Source organism: Delphinus delphis, chromosome 19, assembly GCF_949987515.2.
Source record: "Delphinus delphis chromosome 19, mDelDel1.2, whole genome shotgun sequence".
Lineage (NCBI taxonomy): Eukaryota > Metazoa > Chordata > Mammalia > Artiodactyla > Delphinidae > Delphinus > Delphinus delphis.
The window spans coordinates 7,780,287-7,794,281 of NC_082701.1; the positions used below are offsets into that span (position 1 = coordinate 7,780,287).

Genomic DNA, 13,995 nt, shown 5'->3' on the forward strand with positions numbered 1-13,995 from the left:
CCTCTGGGCCTAGATGGCTCTGGGTGGAGAGGCTCCCCCAGGGCCCGAGCCTCACAGCCCTTCCTTGTCTGGCAGCTGCACGAGGTGTACAGGCACATCACAGGCGCGCAGAAGCTCCAGCAGACCAAGTTCCGGTGGGTCCTGGGTGCCCGGGGTTGGGTGAGGGTGCTGCCCATATAGCCAATGCCAGGGGATCTCCCCCAAGCAGATCGTGCCTCCACCCCAGGGACCACCTGGCTCACGTTCCCCACTTTGTCCTCCACAGGCAGCAGCCCAATGCCGGGAAAAAGTGAGTCGAAGACACACAGGTGGGGTAGTACCAGTCCCAAGTACCTGCCCCCTCTGCCCCCTCCCCCACCCCAATCTCCATCTCCATCTTCATCCCACTGGAAAGGAGGGCTGTCTGTCTGTCTTTGGGTAGGACCTTCATTGAGCAAATACCAGTATGAAGCCCTCACCAAAAGCCAGCCCCCGTACTAGAACAGGAAAACCACAGGGAACCAAGCAGACCCAGTCCTTGCCCTCGTGCCGGCGAGAGCCCCCTACCCAGTACCCGGGATAGCCCGGTGCCCAGCTGCAGCCCTCCTCCGACGCCAAACGCCTTGATCCTGGAGGCACCGCTGGGTGCCAAGAAGATGGTCCAGTGGGTGACACACCTCCTTCCCAGTTCCTACCCTGAGTCCCAGCCCCGCCAGGGGAAAAGTGGGGGTGGGAACAGCATGTAGAGAGGACAGAACTGCGTGCGCAGTAACAGAATGCAGCTCTCACTGAGCACATCACCTTCCGTGAGAACCATTTAGACCAGCATTTTGAGTGCTTACAACGGGCCAGGCCTTGTTCTAAGGGCTTCATGTGTGTGGTTCTCTTATCCAGGTAGGTACCATTGCTATTCCCGTTTTATAGTTGAGGAAACCGAGAATCAGAGAGCTTAAGTAGCTTGCCCAAGGTTACCTAGCTGTTAAGATATAGAGCCAGGATTTGAACCCAGGCAGTCTGGCTTCAGGGCCTACACCCTTCGCATCTTTGCTGTCCTGACTCTACGTTTGCTTCAGCAGCCCTTCTTGGTGAGGTGGGTGGGAGCAGTAGCCTCATTTCACAGATGAGGATGCTGACTGCAGGGTGAGGGGGCCCACCATGCTGGGACCAGCCTGGGCCTCTAGGACTGTCTGGTTCTGATGACTGCCTTTTGCTGCCTGGAATCTTGTCCCCTGATGGAGAGAGGACAGGTAGGCGGGGCGGGATGAGTGCCAGCCTCCTGGCCAGCCTGACACCTCCCCACCCAACCCCGCCCCCAGGCAGGACCACACCATTGTGGACATGGTGCTGATGGCGCCCCGCTCGGCCAAGCAGGCCCTGCTGAAGCTGACGGAGAAGCATGTGGAGCAGGGGGCCTTCCACGAGCTCAAGGTGGCCCCTGGCTACTACACCCTCACTGCAGACCAGGGTAGGTGGCCAGGCTCCCTGTGCCCCTCCCTCTCACCTCCCGCCCCTGTGCGGCCCCCTGACCCCCATCTGACGTCTCCCCACCGCCTGCCCAGACGCCCGGGGCATGGTGGAGTTCCAGGAGGGTGTGGAGCTGGTGGACGTGCGGGTACCTCTCTTCATCCGGCCTGAGGACGATGACGAGAAGCAGCTGCTGGTGGAGGCCATCGACGTGCCCGCGGGCACTGCCACCCTCGGCCGCCGCCTGGTCAACATCACCATCATCAAGGAGCAAGGTCGGTCAGGGTGGGGGGAACAGGGGGGCCAAAAGGGAGGCTCTGGGGTCCCTTGTTCCTCCTCAATCCAAGTGGAAGTGGGGCCTGGCCATGTGGCCTAGGCAAGTGACTTAACCTCTGAGCCTTGGTTTCTCCATCTGTAAAATGGGTATCAGGCTCTTGTGAGGAGTGTGTGGCTGTACGTCTCTGCACAGTGCCTGGTAGTAAGCACTCAGTGTGGGAGCTTCTCTTATAATCACCAGAGGGTGCTACGTCCTCCTGGAGCCATTGCACATCCCTCTCCTTGTTCTTCCCCTATGGCCTTTGAACTTGGGAGACTGAATGGGGCCCCCCTAGGATGGCAGGGCATCAGAGCAGGAAGGGGACTGGGGCCTCCCTCTGCCCAAGCCTATCTAGAGGGGTGAGCAAGGCGTCACACCACTGTCACCCACGGTGCCTTCCCTGCTGGTTCCTCGGGGAACCTGGACTTGTTGATAACCATCTTTCCGGCGCCCGGAGGGTCTGTTCTGGTCCCTGACCCCTCCTCCCCACCTGCTCCAGGACCCCAGGAGGGGGCGTCCAGGACTTAGGCCTACTCTGCCTCAGCTCTCAGTCTCAGCTCTCATGTCTGGTCTTGCCCCTGCCCGGCCTCCTTTCTCTGCCCTGACCCTTCCAAGATGTTAGTTGGACACTGTTCCAGCCTTGTCAACTTTTCCTGGAAGACTTTTCCAGCCCCTTCCTCTGCCCTTCCCCAGAGAGGGGTGACAAGCAAACTCCTGGAGTCTGGGCTGGGCCAGAGGGAGGGCGGGGGCTGAGAAGGGACTGTGGCCAAGACCCCTGATCGGTGCCTGGCTCCTTGCAGCCAGCGGGATCGTGTCCTTTGAGCAGCCCGAGTACTTGGTCAGCCGCGGGGAGCACGTGGCCCGCATCCCCGTCATCCGGCGTATCCTGGACAATGGCAAGTCTCAGGTCTCCTACTGCACGGAGGACAACACAGCGCAGGGCAACCGGGTGAGTCTGCACCACGGGGTCAAGGGCACATCCCAAGGGCCCGGTGCAAGCAAGCAGGACATGGGGGCTGCCTGAGTCTGGATGCTGGTGGTGCCGCTGGCTGGCCTCCCAAGGACATGTCCATCTGCCCGGCCACCCTGCACTGGCACCTAAAGTGCCAGTGACGCCCTGAGTGGGGTCTCATCATGTCTAGACCATCCATGTCCCCCTCCCAACATCCCAGGATCCACCAGGACAGCCAAACTCTCCACAGAGAAATAGACACCTCCGTCTGCCCCTGTCCAGGGACTCTGGGCTTCTTGACGTAGAATCACAGACCCCATGTCCCTGGGCTGTCATTGCCGGGCAGGCCGTCTCTGGGCCGTGCCACAGGAGCAGCCCTTCAGGGCAGGGAGGGCCGTGTGGTAGGGCAGTGTCCCCTTTGTCACTGGGCCCCAGTCTCCGGGAACTGCCCAGTCCAGGTGGTGGGTGTGCTTGGATTGGCGTACAGGTCTGTTTGTTTTTCTAAATTTATTACCAACATTTTATGTTTTGTTTTGTTTTTTGGCCATGCCGCATGGCTTGTGGAATCTTAGTTCCCCAACCCAGGGATCGAACCCGAACCCGGGCCCATGGCAGTGAAAGTTCAGAGTCCTAACCACTGGACCGTCAGAAAATTCCCTATTACCAACGTTTTTTTAAACTAATTTTTATTAGGGTCTAGTTGATTTACAATGCTGTGTTAGTTTCTGCTGTCCAGCAAAGTGAATCAGTTATACCTGTACATACATCCACTCTGTTTTAGATTCTTTTCCCATATAGGTCATTACAGAGTATTGAGTAGAGTTCCCTGTGCTATACCGTAGGTTCTTATTAGTTATCCAGTTGATACTTATTACCAACATTTTAAAACTAAAAATATTCACATCAAAACTTCACTCAAAACGTAATGAAGTCTAGTCTCACTGGCCCACAGGCCCAGCCCACTTGGCAATCATGGGAGCAGGTGTGCGCTCAGAGGATCCCGACACACACCCTATTCTTTTTATCGGTGGGAACAGCTCTCATTACTGCTCCAGTGCTCCCCATAAAATCTCCAAAGAGGAATTTGGATGCCCAGAACTTTTCACTGAATATTATAGAGATTCTGGCTATCCTGTTATGCTTTTACAAAGATCCTTTGGGATTGAACTTTTTTTTTTTTTTTGCGGTACGCGGGCCTCTCACCGCTGTGGCCTCTCCCGTTGCGGAGCACAGGCTCCGGACGCACAGGCTCAGCGGCCATGGCTCCTGGGCCCAGCCGCTCCGCGGCATGTGGGATCCTCCCGGACCGGGGCACGAACCCGTGTCCCCTGCATCGGCAGGCGGACTCTCAACCACTGCGCCACCAGGGAAGCCCCTGAACTATTTTTAAAAACATTTTTTTTTCAACTTTTTGTTTTGAAAAGAAAGCTTCAGCCTACAGGAAGATGGAAAGACCAACAAAATTAGCACCCATTTACTCTTTACGTAGATTGACCTTGCTTTCTTTCTTTCTATATAGATGTATACGTGCGTGTGTGTGTGTGTGTGTGTGTGTATGTATATATATATATGTATACGTATTTATAGCTCCATAACTGTAGAGAGAAAGGGAGAGAAGGTGTGTTTGGTTTACTTGTGTTGGCTAAACTATTCAAGGTAAGTTGTAGACATCACATAGACCCTAAACCCTTCTGCAGGCGCCTGCTAAGAACAAGGGCACTCTACATGACTACGACAGAATTACCTAACTTAAGAAATGTCACACTGTCCTCATAACTAATAATTAGTCCATATTCGGATCCCCCCATGTTCACATGTCCCAGTAATGTCCCCTGTAGCTTTTTCCCCCCAATCCAGGAACCAATCAAGGGTAGGACATTGCATTTTGTTGTCATGTGTCTTTAGTCTCCTTTAATCTAGAATAATTCCCCGGCTTTGTCTTTTGTCACCTGGACATTTTTGAAGCATCCCCCCGAGGTCAGCTGTCTTGCAGGCAACTCCTGCTTTTCTTTCTGGGTTTTTGTAGCGTTTGAGTTTGTCCCTCTCTGCACAGCGCGGCTGGCTAGCAGTGCCTGGAATTGAATGTTAGTTTGCAGTGCCACCTAGTGGCGTCATGTGACGGGAGCTCAGGAAAGCTCTGGGGCATTGGGGAAAAAAAAAAAAAAGCTGGAGATGTTAGAAGCACCCCACCCTGGAGGCATGGCTGGGGGCTGTGGGATCCAGACTTTGGACCCCCAGTGCGGGGAACAGTTCCTCCCTCCCGGTCTGGGGCCTGCAAATCTCAGCTCCCCCGGCTGAGTGCCTGCCTGTACGGGACCCTCCACATCTGCATCCCTGTCTCTGTGCCTTGGTTCAAATGCTGGTGAACCAAGCAACCACAACTGCCTGTGTGAACCTGGGCAAGTTTCTTCACCTCTGTGTGCCTCAGTTTCCTCATCTGTAAAATGGGGACAATAATATCTCTACCTCACACTGCCCTGAGGAGTAAACAAGCTAATATTTGTAATGCGCTTGACGTGCAAGAGGTGTTGTAGAAACATAAGCCATTCCGTGTCCACGTGGGACAGTCTGTGTGTGAGGGTCTCTGCGTTATCTGTGAGGTTGGGGTGGGGTGTGTGGCCGTTACTCATTCTCCCAGGCCTGGTCTGACCCTGACCCCTTCCCACTCCCAGGACTACATCCCCACAGAAGGCGAACTGCTATTCCAACCTGGGGAGACCTGGAAGGAGCTGCAGGTGAAGCTCCTGGAGCTGCAGGAGATGGACTCCCTCCTGCGGGGCTGCCAGACCCGCCGCTTCTACATCCAACTCAGCAACCCCAAGTTTGGGGCTCGCCTGGGCCAGCCCCAGTCTGCCACTGTTATCATTGGGGACCAAGGTAGGCAGAGTCTGGAGTCAGCTTAAGCAGGGCTGGGGGCTTCTTGACAGTCTTAGCAAGTAAAAATACAGGACGCTCAGTTAAATTTGAATCTCAGGTAAGTAACAACCACATTTGTAGTATAAGTATGTCCCATGCACTATTTGGGATGTACTTATCCGAAAAAAGTGTTTGTTGTTTATCTAAAATTCCAATTTAACTAGGTATCCTGCCTTTATTTGGCAACCGTACTCTCAATCAGAGAGGCTGGGGTCATGTGGCCACCGGCCTGCTGCTGGCTGTGAATCCCACCACTAAGGGCCTTAGCCCTTGGACTTCGGCCTTAATTCCAGCTAAAATGCAGGTGTTTCCAGAAGGGGTGAAACAGTTCTTATGGGTCCTGAGAACTGTATAGTGGGGTCTGTGAGCCCATCCGGAGAGGAGGCTTGCCGAGAAGATGGGGCAGGAGGCGGAGTCTTGGGGTCCAGGAATGATGGAGGGCGTTGGGAGGAGCCAGATGTTCTCACGTGGGACATACCCTTGGCTGCCAAAGGGAGACAGCAAACTCGTTCCTCCTTCTCATCCCTCCAGAGACCCTCCTGGGCACCCCCAAGTTTGGCAGGATGCCCTGTGCTTTACTAATGGGGGCACCAGCCCTCTAGAGACCCCCTTTGGCAGGTCTCAGTTGAGGGGGGTGCAGGGAAGGAGCATTGATGTTTTAACTGGGCTTCTGGCGCCCCCTGGTGGCGACGGTGGGTTCCTGCCCCCCTCAAAAGCGGGGTGTCTCAGCTGGCTGCCCTGCCCTGGTTTGACCCACTACAGATGAACTGGACGGGACCTTAATGGGCCAGACCCTATCATCACCCCTACTCCCCCGGGGTGACCTGGGTGCCCCACAGAACCCCAATGCCAAGGCCACCGGGTCCCGGAAAATCCACTTCAACTGGCTGCCCCCTCCTGGCAAGCCAACAGGGTACCGGGTAAGGTGGGGGGCAACGAGGGTGGTGGATGGGGGAGGCTGGGCACATAGCGGGGAGGTGGGCCACCGGGGGGCAGAGGGCCCTTGAGGGAGAGGAGAGGGCATGCTTGGCCTCAGTGGACGGGGGAACCCGCATCTGTGCCCCGGGGGAGAGGCAAGTTCCTGGACTGTGGCCCCACCACCCCAGAAACACCTCTGCCCTGCCCCAGCCCTGCTGTGTGAACCTGGCAGGTCACTCGGTCCTGTCTGTGCGCAAAGGGGGTAACACAAGGGCAGGGCTCAGTGGAGGGACGATCAGCTCTGCCAGCTGCTCCCCACTGACCAGCCCCGCCCCGGGAGCAGGTGAAGTATTGGATCCAGGGTGACTCTGAGTCCGAAGCCCACCTCCTCGACAGCAAGATGCCCTCGGTGGAGCTCACCAACCTGTACCCGTACTGCGACTACGAGATGAAGGTGTGCGCCTACGGGGCGCAGGGCGAGGGCCCCTACAGCTCCCTGGTGTCCTGTCGCACTCACCCGGAAGGTGAGGCCTCGCCTTTCTGTCCATCCACCTGTCTGCCCCCCAGCTACCCTGATGCCAGCGTGCCCAGCCCTGTCCCCCGACCCCCTAGAACTCTGCCCCCTCTCTGCGGCTGACAGCTCTCTTCCTGCATCCCCTCCCCCTCCAGCTCCCAGCGAGCCGGGGCGTCTGGCCTTCAATGTCGTCTCCTCCACCGTGACCCAGCTGAGCTGGGCTGAGCCGGCTGAGACCAATGGCGAGATCACAGCCTATGAGGTCTGCTATGGCCTGGTCAACGAGGACAGCCGTAAGGATCTGGACCTCTCCTTCTGCCCCCAGGGAGGGGGCAAAGAGTGGGAGGAGGTCACGGCGTCCCGGGCAGTGGATGAGCCCATATGTCTGACTGCCTGGGGCATCGTTAGGTCTGTGGTCAGGTTTGGGCTGAGTTGCATTCCAAAGCCAGGCCCAGAAGCTCCCAGGGCGGGTAGGGATGGAGGGCCTGAGATTATATATGTGCAGTGGGGTCACAGGTCCAGGGCTGCCTGCCCACGCAGGTAACTAGAATGGCTCAATTCTACGCGGTTCTCTTAGGGCCAGAGTAGAGTCGACAGATTTAGCAAATAAAAGCAGAGGACGCCCTGAACTTCAAACAGACAATTTTTCTAGTACATTTCATGCAATATTGTATCTGGCAGCCCTAGGCCAAAGCACCTGGCAGAATTGTTATTTTTCTCCCAGTCCTGGAAAGGGGAGGGACCACCCCTGCCAGTTGTCAGGATGAGAAACTATTTGAGGGAACTTGGTCCCACCTCTCGCCTGGTGCGGGGCCCTTCTCCTTGCGCTCTCACCTCCGTTTGGCCCATCGCAGGGATGGAGAGCTGAGTCAGGCTTACCACCCCCAGGGTGGCCCAACAGGGCCGAGGGCAGCGGGATTGCTCTGGGTCTCAGGCTCCTTGCCCTTTACTAGCCTGGCTGACCAAACACAGCCTTGTCAGCAGCTGCATCACATCCTTGGCTCATTCTGAGTTTACAACACCTGGTCCACCCATGGACCACTGTCAGGAAGTGTTTTCCGACCCAGCCTTTAATCCCGGGAATGACTGACGGTTTCAGCCCACGGCCTTAGCCTGCTGAGGCCTCCGCTGTGTCACGAACGTGCGAGGCAGGCCCGAGGGCATCAGCGACTTCGGGGTGGCCCCCTTCCCTTCTCCCCCCGGTGGACAGAGACGAGAGAGGGCGGTTAGAGACCTCCCCCGGCTGACAGCCCAACGTCAGCCAATTCTTGGAGCACAGCTGTTTACTTACCAAACAGCATCAAGGGACTTCCCTGGTGGTCCAGTGGTTAAGAATCCATGCTTCCACTGCAGGGGGCACAAGTTCGATCCCTGGTTCGGGAATTAAGATCCCGCAGGCCACACGGTGGGGCAAAGAAACAGCATGAAGCTTAGCAGGTGTTGTTTTTCCAGAGCCCTCCGTTGGACCCCTTGGGAACTGGGACATTTTCTGGTCTCCCAGACGTCTTCCAACATAGAGGGCCCCATCTTGTCACATGGGGGCCTAGGCACCGTACCTTGCTTAGAGCAGCCTGGGGTCTCTTCCTTCTCTCTCCCAGGGCTTGCGTCCACCCTTCCAGGTGTGGTGGAGGAGAGCTGCTTCCCCTCTGCTCTCGCCCTTAGCTCTCACAGGCCTCAGCCTGTCCTCAGGTGCAGGTTCAGGCCTGCCTCTCTCCTCCCGTCCCTGCCCAGGTGACCAGGGCAGCCGTGCATTTGGGGTTTGGCTGTGGACAGGGAGGCACAGGTGCTGAGGGCGCCCAAGCCTCTGGAGCCAGCGTCACGCAGACGCACATGGACGCAGGACCCTTTACCAATTGGTAGAGGTGACAGTGGGGCCGACTTGAGTCTAGTCTGTCTCTGCCACTTAACTTGGCGATGAGCCGCGTGGAGGCTTCTCTAAGCCAGTCACACCCAGGTTCTCAGGGCTTGGCACGCAGCTGGGTTTCAACAGTTGCTCGCTCCCTGACTCGTTCCCCAAACTCCTGGGTGCAGTTCAGGGGCTGTGCAACAGTCCTGGTGCACCAGAGGCAGGGATGCAGCAGGCCAGAAGCTGGTGACCCCTCTGAAGCACTCTCCCTGTCCCAGGACCCATCGGGCCCATGAAGAAGGTGCTGGTGGACAGCCCCAAGAAGCGGACGCTGCTCATCGAGAACCTGCGGGAGTCCCAGCCGTACCGCTACACGGTCAAGGCTCGCAATGGTGCAGGCTGGGGGCCTGAGCGGGAGGCCATCATCAACCTGGCCACCCAGCCCAAGCGGCCCATGTCCAGTGAGTGGCGGGTGGGAGGCACAGGGCAGACAGGGGCGGGCAGGAGGCCGAGGCTGGGGCCCTGGCTCACCCGCTCCCGCCCTGCAGTCCCCATCATCCCGGACATCCCCATCGTGGACGCCCAGAGTGGGGAAGACTACGAAAGCTTCCTCATGTACAGCGATGACGTGCTCCGCTCCCCGACGGGCAGCCAGAGGCCGAGCGTCTCTGAGGACACTGGTGAGTGGGCCTGGGACGCCTGCAAGGAAGGTGGGGGTCCTGGGTAGAGGGTGGGGCCGTCACTGGTGTCCAGAGAGAGCCAAGGGGCCAGTGAGCACTGGGCACGACGGTCACACCAGAAGTCCCCTCTCAGCCCCAGGCGAGCATCTACAAAGCCGACGGTTTGGCAGGCCCACACTGGCTCTGGGTACAGGGGGGACAGAGCCGACGTGGCCCCAGTGAACAGTGTGCACGTCTGTGAGGACAGGCAGAAAGACACGTGCTTGGGGCACATGCACACAGGCTCGTGCACATGGGACTGGAATCACAGTTTGGAGACTGGAGGGCTCACCAGCAGTGCCATGGAATCGGGCCACCTCCCAGGAACAGGGCTATGTGGGAGGAGGCAGGCCGGGCTCTGGGGCCCACAGAGCAGTGTCTCCCCACACTGGCCCTGTACAGTGTGACGCAAAGAGCCCTCGACCGGGACTCTTGGGGACTCAGTTTTAGCTCTGGATCCGCTGCAGGAATTCAGATGAATCACCCTCTCTGTGCCTGTTTTCTGATCTGAAATGGGATGCCAATCACACACCACCATTAGTGAAAATCCTTCAGGATTTGTATTTTCTTCCATCCTTGCCTATACCAGGCCTCCATGGTGTCAAGCCTGGGTTTAAGGAGCCCAAGCCCAAGGGTCTTGAGAGTGTTGAGGGTCTGAAGTAAAGAGCAGCTGGTACGCAGCAGGTGCCCCAGCGCAGCTGCACTACACTTGGCTGCCTGTGACGCACTCCGGCTGCTGGAACTGCCCCTGGGAGGCCGGCAGGGGAGAGCTCACTCCCTCCGTTATCCAGATGGGAAACTGAGGCTCAGAGCAGGGAGTCCTCACAGCTGGTGGCAGAGCCCAGGCTCTAGTCCAGGGGTCTCCCCTCGCCAGCTGCAGCCCGGGCCGCCCTCTTCCACCTCTTGGGCGAGGGCCTCACCGGCCACCGGGCTCCCTGGCACACACCCGGATCCCAGAGAGCCAGAGGACGGGCTCACGTCACAGCGCCGCCCGCCTCCTCCCCCAGCCCCTCTGCGCAGCCGCCCGCGCCCCCCGGCGGTGCCAATGCGGCCCTTCGTTGTTCCCAAGGCGGCAGCGGCTGGAAGTTCGAGCCCCTCCTGGGGGAGGAGCTGGACCTGCGGCGCGTCACGTGGCAGCTGCCCCCGGAGCTCATTCCGCGCCTGTCGGCCAGCAGCCGGCGCTCCTCCGACACCGCCGAGCCGCCCCGCGGGCCCCTGGACGACGGCGCCGCCGATGGGGGCGCGCGGGGTGCCGGCGGGGAGGGAGGTGACCGGCCTGCCCTCACCCGCACCCACCTAGGCTCGCTGGTTTGCTGCCTCTGGGCTCCAGCCAGAGCCCACCGCGGCCAGGCTGCCCGGCTGCCACCCCAGAGCCAAGGGACCCCAGGGCAGGCGCTGGGGCTCTCCCCAAAGCTAGACTGCCCCCAACCTTCCAAGTCTGTTGTGTCCAGGGCAGGCCCTGGTGCCCAAGGAGACCCCTCAGAGGCCTCAGGGGACCCAAGGGCAGGCGTTTGGGCTCTCCCCAGGGCAGGGCCAACTACAGGGGCAGTGAGTCCCCGGCTGAGGTCAGCGGCCGTCCATAGGGGCGTCCTGCCGGGCCACAGGACCTGAGTTGCAGACGCCTAGGGGGCCCTTGTACTCCTCCAAGGACCTCTGTCCCTGGCGGGCCAAGGGAAGCAGGTTGTTTTTATGCCAAGGGCCCCCAGAGGGTAGGTAATCCAGGGAATTCCCAGGGCCGCAGCCTGCCCCGAGGGGCTCCAGGTCTGGTGCGGGCCGGTCCGGTGACCCTGCTCTACCCCACAGAGCACCTGGTGAACGGGCGGATGGACTTTGCCTTCCCGGGCAGTTCCAACTCCCTGCACAGGATGGCTGTGAGCAACGCCGCCTACAGCACCCACCTGAGCCCACACCTGCCCCACCGCGTGCTGAGCACGTCCTCCACCCTCTCGCGGGACTACCACTCGCTGACCCGCCCGGAACACTCGCACTCGTCCACGCTGCCCAGGGACTACTCAACCCTCACCTCCCTCTCCTCCCAGAGTGAGTGCCCGCCACCTCCCCTGCTCTCCCCTAATCCTTCCTCTCTTCCAGCTCCTGGAGGCTCGGGCTGCTGGCCTGCCGTCCCCCTCCTGCCCATCCTCTGACGTGCACACTTCCTGCCCTCTCACTCTTGTTTTGTCCTGCCCTAGGCCTCCCTCCCATCTGGGAACACGGGAGGAGCAGGCTTCCGCTGTCCTGGGCCTTGGGGTCCTGGAGTCGGGCTCAGATGAAGGGGGTCCCCCACTCTGGGGACTCAAGGGACTCTATAATCCTGGCTGGGCAGCCAGCAGCACCCTCTTGGGGCCCAGGTAGTACAGGGGTGGCCATCCGGTGCCTCCACAGCTGTCCTGCACCATCTGTCACCCATCCACCCACCGCCGCCGCTGCCCGTGCCGCCTTACCATCCATTCCATCCACATCAGCGCTGGTGCCTAACGCAGCTTCTGTCCTCTGGGGGTGCTGGGCTGGGGCAGGAGAGGGGCCAGGCCAGCTGAGGAGGGTGGGGGCCGGCTGACTCACGAGCTCACCCCTTCTCGGCACAGGCAGGGCCCGCACCCACGTCCTGCACAGGACATTCAGGAGGTGCTGAGTGGCCTGGACAGGGTGTTGCAGGGTGAGTGGGCCGCCTGGCCGGCGGTCCATGCAGGCGCCAGAGGCGAGGGCGGTCAGGGCTAGAACTAGGACTCCTGCCCAGACACCCCCGACACCGGCTGACTGTGGCCTCCTGTCTCCAGGCTCCCGCTTGGCTGCAGGTGTGCCCAACACACCCACCCGCCTGGTGTTCTCAGCCCTGGGACCCACGTCTCTGAAAGTAAGCTGGCAGGAGCCGCAGTGTGAGCGGGCGCTGCAGGGCTACAGCGTGGAGTACCAGCTGCTGAATGGCGGTGAGGCACGGCTGCTGTCGGGCTGACACGCGGGGACACCCGACTGTCAGGAATCCACCCAAGTCCCTTGAACACTAATGCTCCCCCCACCACCCACCTTTCTGAGAGAGTCTCGCTCTTCTAAGACTCCCACTGCCTCCTCTGATGAGTCCTCATCCACCTCCCTAGGCCTCTCTCCAAATCATTCCCACTGCTAGGTTTTACCTAACAAGGCCTCACCGGCCTAGGGACCCAGGGCCTCTGCTGGCCTCTGAGATGTCTTTTCAGGAGTCGGGAAGTGGTACTTCCGTGGGCAGACACACTCGCGGCAGCATGCCCTGGGCCCATAAACGGCCAACATACACAGATGGGATTTCAGGTTCCACTCATCCCTTGTATAGCGTACAACCTGAACAGCCAACCATACTATACAAGGCTGACCCCACCGGTACCCAAGCCACAGCTAATGCTGGGCGGGTGGTGGCTAGGTCTTGACAGTAGCCTAGGGAAGGGGTGGGATCAGGCCGGGGATAGGAATGAGGAATGCTGCTGCTCTGCTACCTGCCTCCGTCCCCACCCAGGTGACCTGCATCAGCTTAACATCCCCAACCCCAGCCAGACTTCGGTGGTGCTGGAAGACCTCCTGCCCAACCACTCCTACGTGTTCCGCGTGCGGGCCCAGAGCCAGGAAGGCTGGGGCCCAGAGCGCGAGGGTGTCATCACTATCGAGTCACAGGTGCACCCACAGAGCCCTCTCTGCCCCCTACCGGGTGAGTTACCCCCCCCACCCTGACAGTGGTCCCCCCATCTTGTACCCACAAACCCACCGACACCCTTCCTCTGCTGTCCCCAGGCTCTGCCTTCACTTTGAGCACGCCCAGCGCCCCGGGCCCACTGGTGTTCACCGCCCTGAGCCCAGACTCTCTGCAGTTGAGCTGGGAGCGGCCGCGCAGGCCTGATGGCGACATCCTCGGCTACCTGGTGACTTGTGAGATGGCCCACGGAGGAGGTGCTGCCCGCCCCAGGGTCGGGGGACCAGGGGGAGGGTGGAGGGGGAGCCACCGAGGCTAAAGGCATCTTCCCTGCCCAGAGCCAGCCACCACGTTCCTGGTGGATGGCGACAGCCCCGAGAGCCGGCTGACGGTGCCAGGCCTCAGCGAGAACGTGCCCTACAAGTTCAAGGTGCAGGCCAAGACCACCCAAGGTTTCGGGCCGGAGCGTGAGGGCATCATCACCATCGAGTCCCAGGCTGGAGGTAGAGGCCGCTTCACCCCTTCTCTGGCCACACCTTCTCCTGGCACCACCCTCTGACTGGCCCCTCTGCCCACTCCAGGCCCCTTCCCACAGCTGGGCAGCCACTCGGGGCTCTTCCAGTACCCAATGCCAGGAGAGTACAGCATCACCACCACCCACTCCAGCACCACTGAGCCCGTCCTACTGGGTGAGTTGCCCGGCGGGGGCTCCTGGC

The 13,995-nt window shown here is 59.8% G+C and overlaps 1 protein-coding gene across 5 annotated transcripts in view; it reads left to right on the plus strand.

Moving 5' to 3' along the window:
- ITGB4 (integrin subunit beta 4) overlaps positions 1 to 13,995 on the plus strand; it is a 31,132-nt gene that overhangs the window by 16,649 nt on the left and 488 nt on the right. Inside the window, exons 22-40 of one of the 5 annotated variants that reach the window (XR_009517064.1) lie at positions 76 to 134; positions 266 to 289; positions 1,296 to 1,444; positions 1,539 to 1,718; positions 2,560 to 2,708; positions 5,384 to 5,588; positions 6,390 to 6,547; positions 6,889 to 7,069; positions 7,215 to 7,352; positions 9,184 to 9,366; positions 9,454 to 9,585; positions 10,694 to 10,891; positions 11,428 to 11,664; positions 11,814 to 11,972; positions 12,399 to 12,548; positions 13,109 to 13,297; positions 13,381 to 13,508; positions 13,618 to 13,782; positions 13,861 to 13,968. Coding sequence is in view for 4 of the 5 variants with exons in the window: in XM_059998002.1 (XP_059853985.1) it covers positions 76 to 134; positions 266 to 289; positions 1,296 to 1,444; positions 1,539 to 1,718; positions 2,560 to 2,708; positions 5,384 to 5,588; positions 6,390 to 6,547; positions 6,889 to 7,069; positions 7,215 to 7,352; positions 9,184 to 9,366; positions 9,454 to 9,585; positions 10,694 to 10,891; positions 11,428 to 11,664; positions 11,814 to 11,972; positions 12,399 to 12,548; positions 13,109 to 13,297; positions 13,381 to 13,536; positions 13,618 to 13,782; positions 13,861 to 13,968 (2,920 nt within the window). In the remaining variant the exon portion in view is untranslated. Of the gene's footprint in view, positions 1 to 75; positions 135 to 265; positions 290 to 1,295; positions 1,445 to 1,538; positions 1,719 to 2,559; positions 2,709 to 5,383; positions 5,589 to 6,389; positions 6,548 to 6,888; positions 7,070 to 7,214; positions 7,353 to 9,183; positions 9,367 to 9,453; positions 9,586 to 10,693; positions 10,892 to 11,427; positions 11,665 to 11,813; positions 11,973 to 12,398; positions 12,549 to 13,108; positions 13,298 to 13,380; positions 13,537 to 13,617; positions 13,783 to 13,860; positions 13,969 to 13,995 lie in introns of those variants that run through there. The other 4 variants (XM_059998002.1, XM_059998003.1, XM_059998004.1 and 1 more) reach the window with 4 other exon arrangements.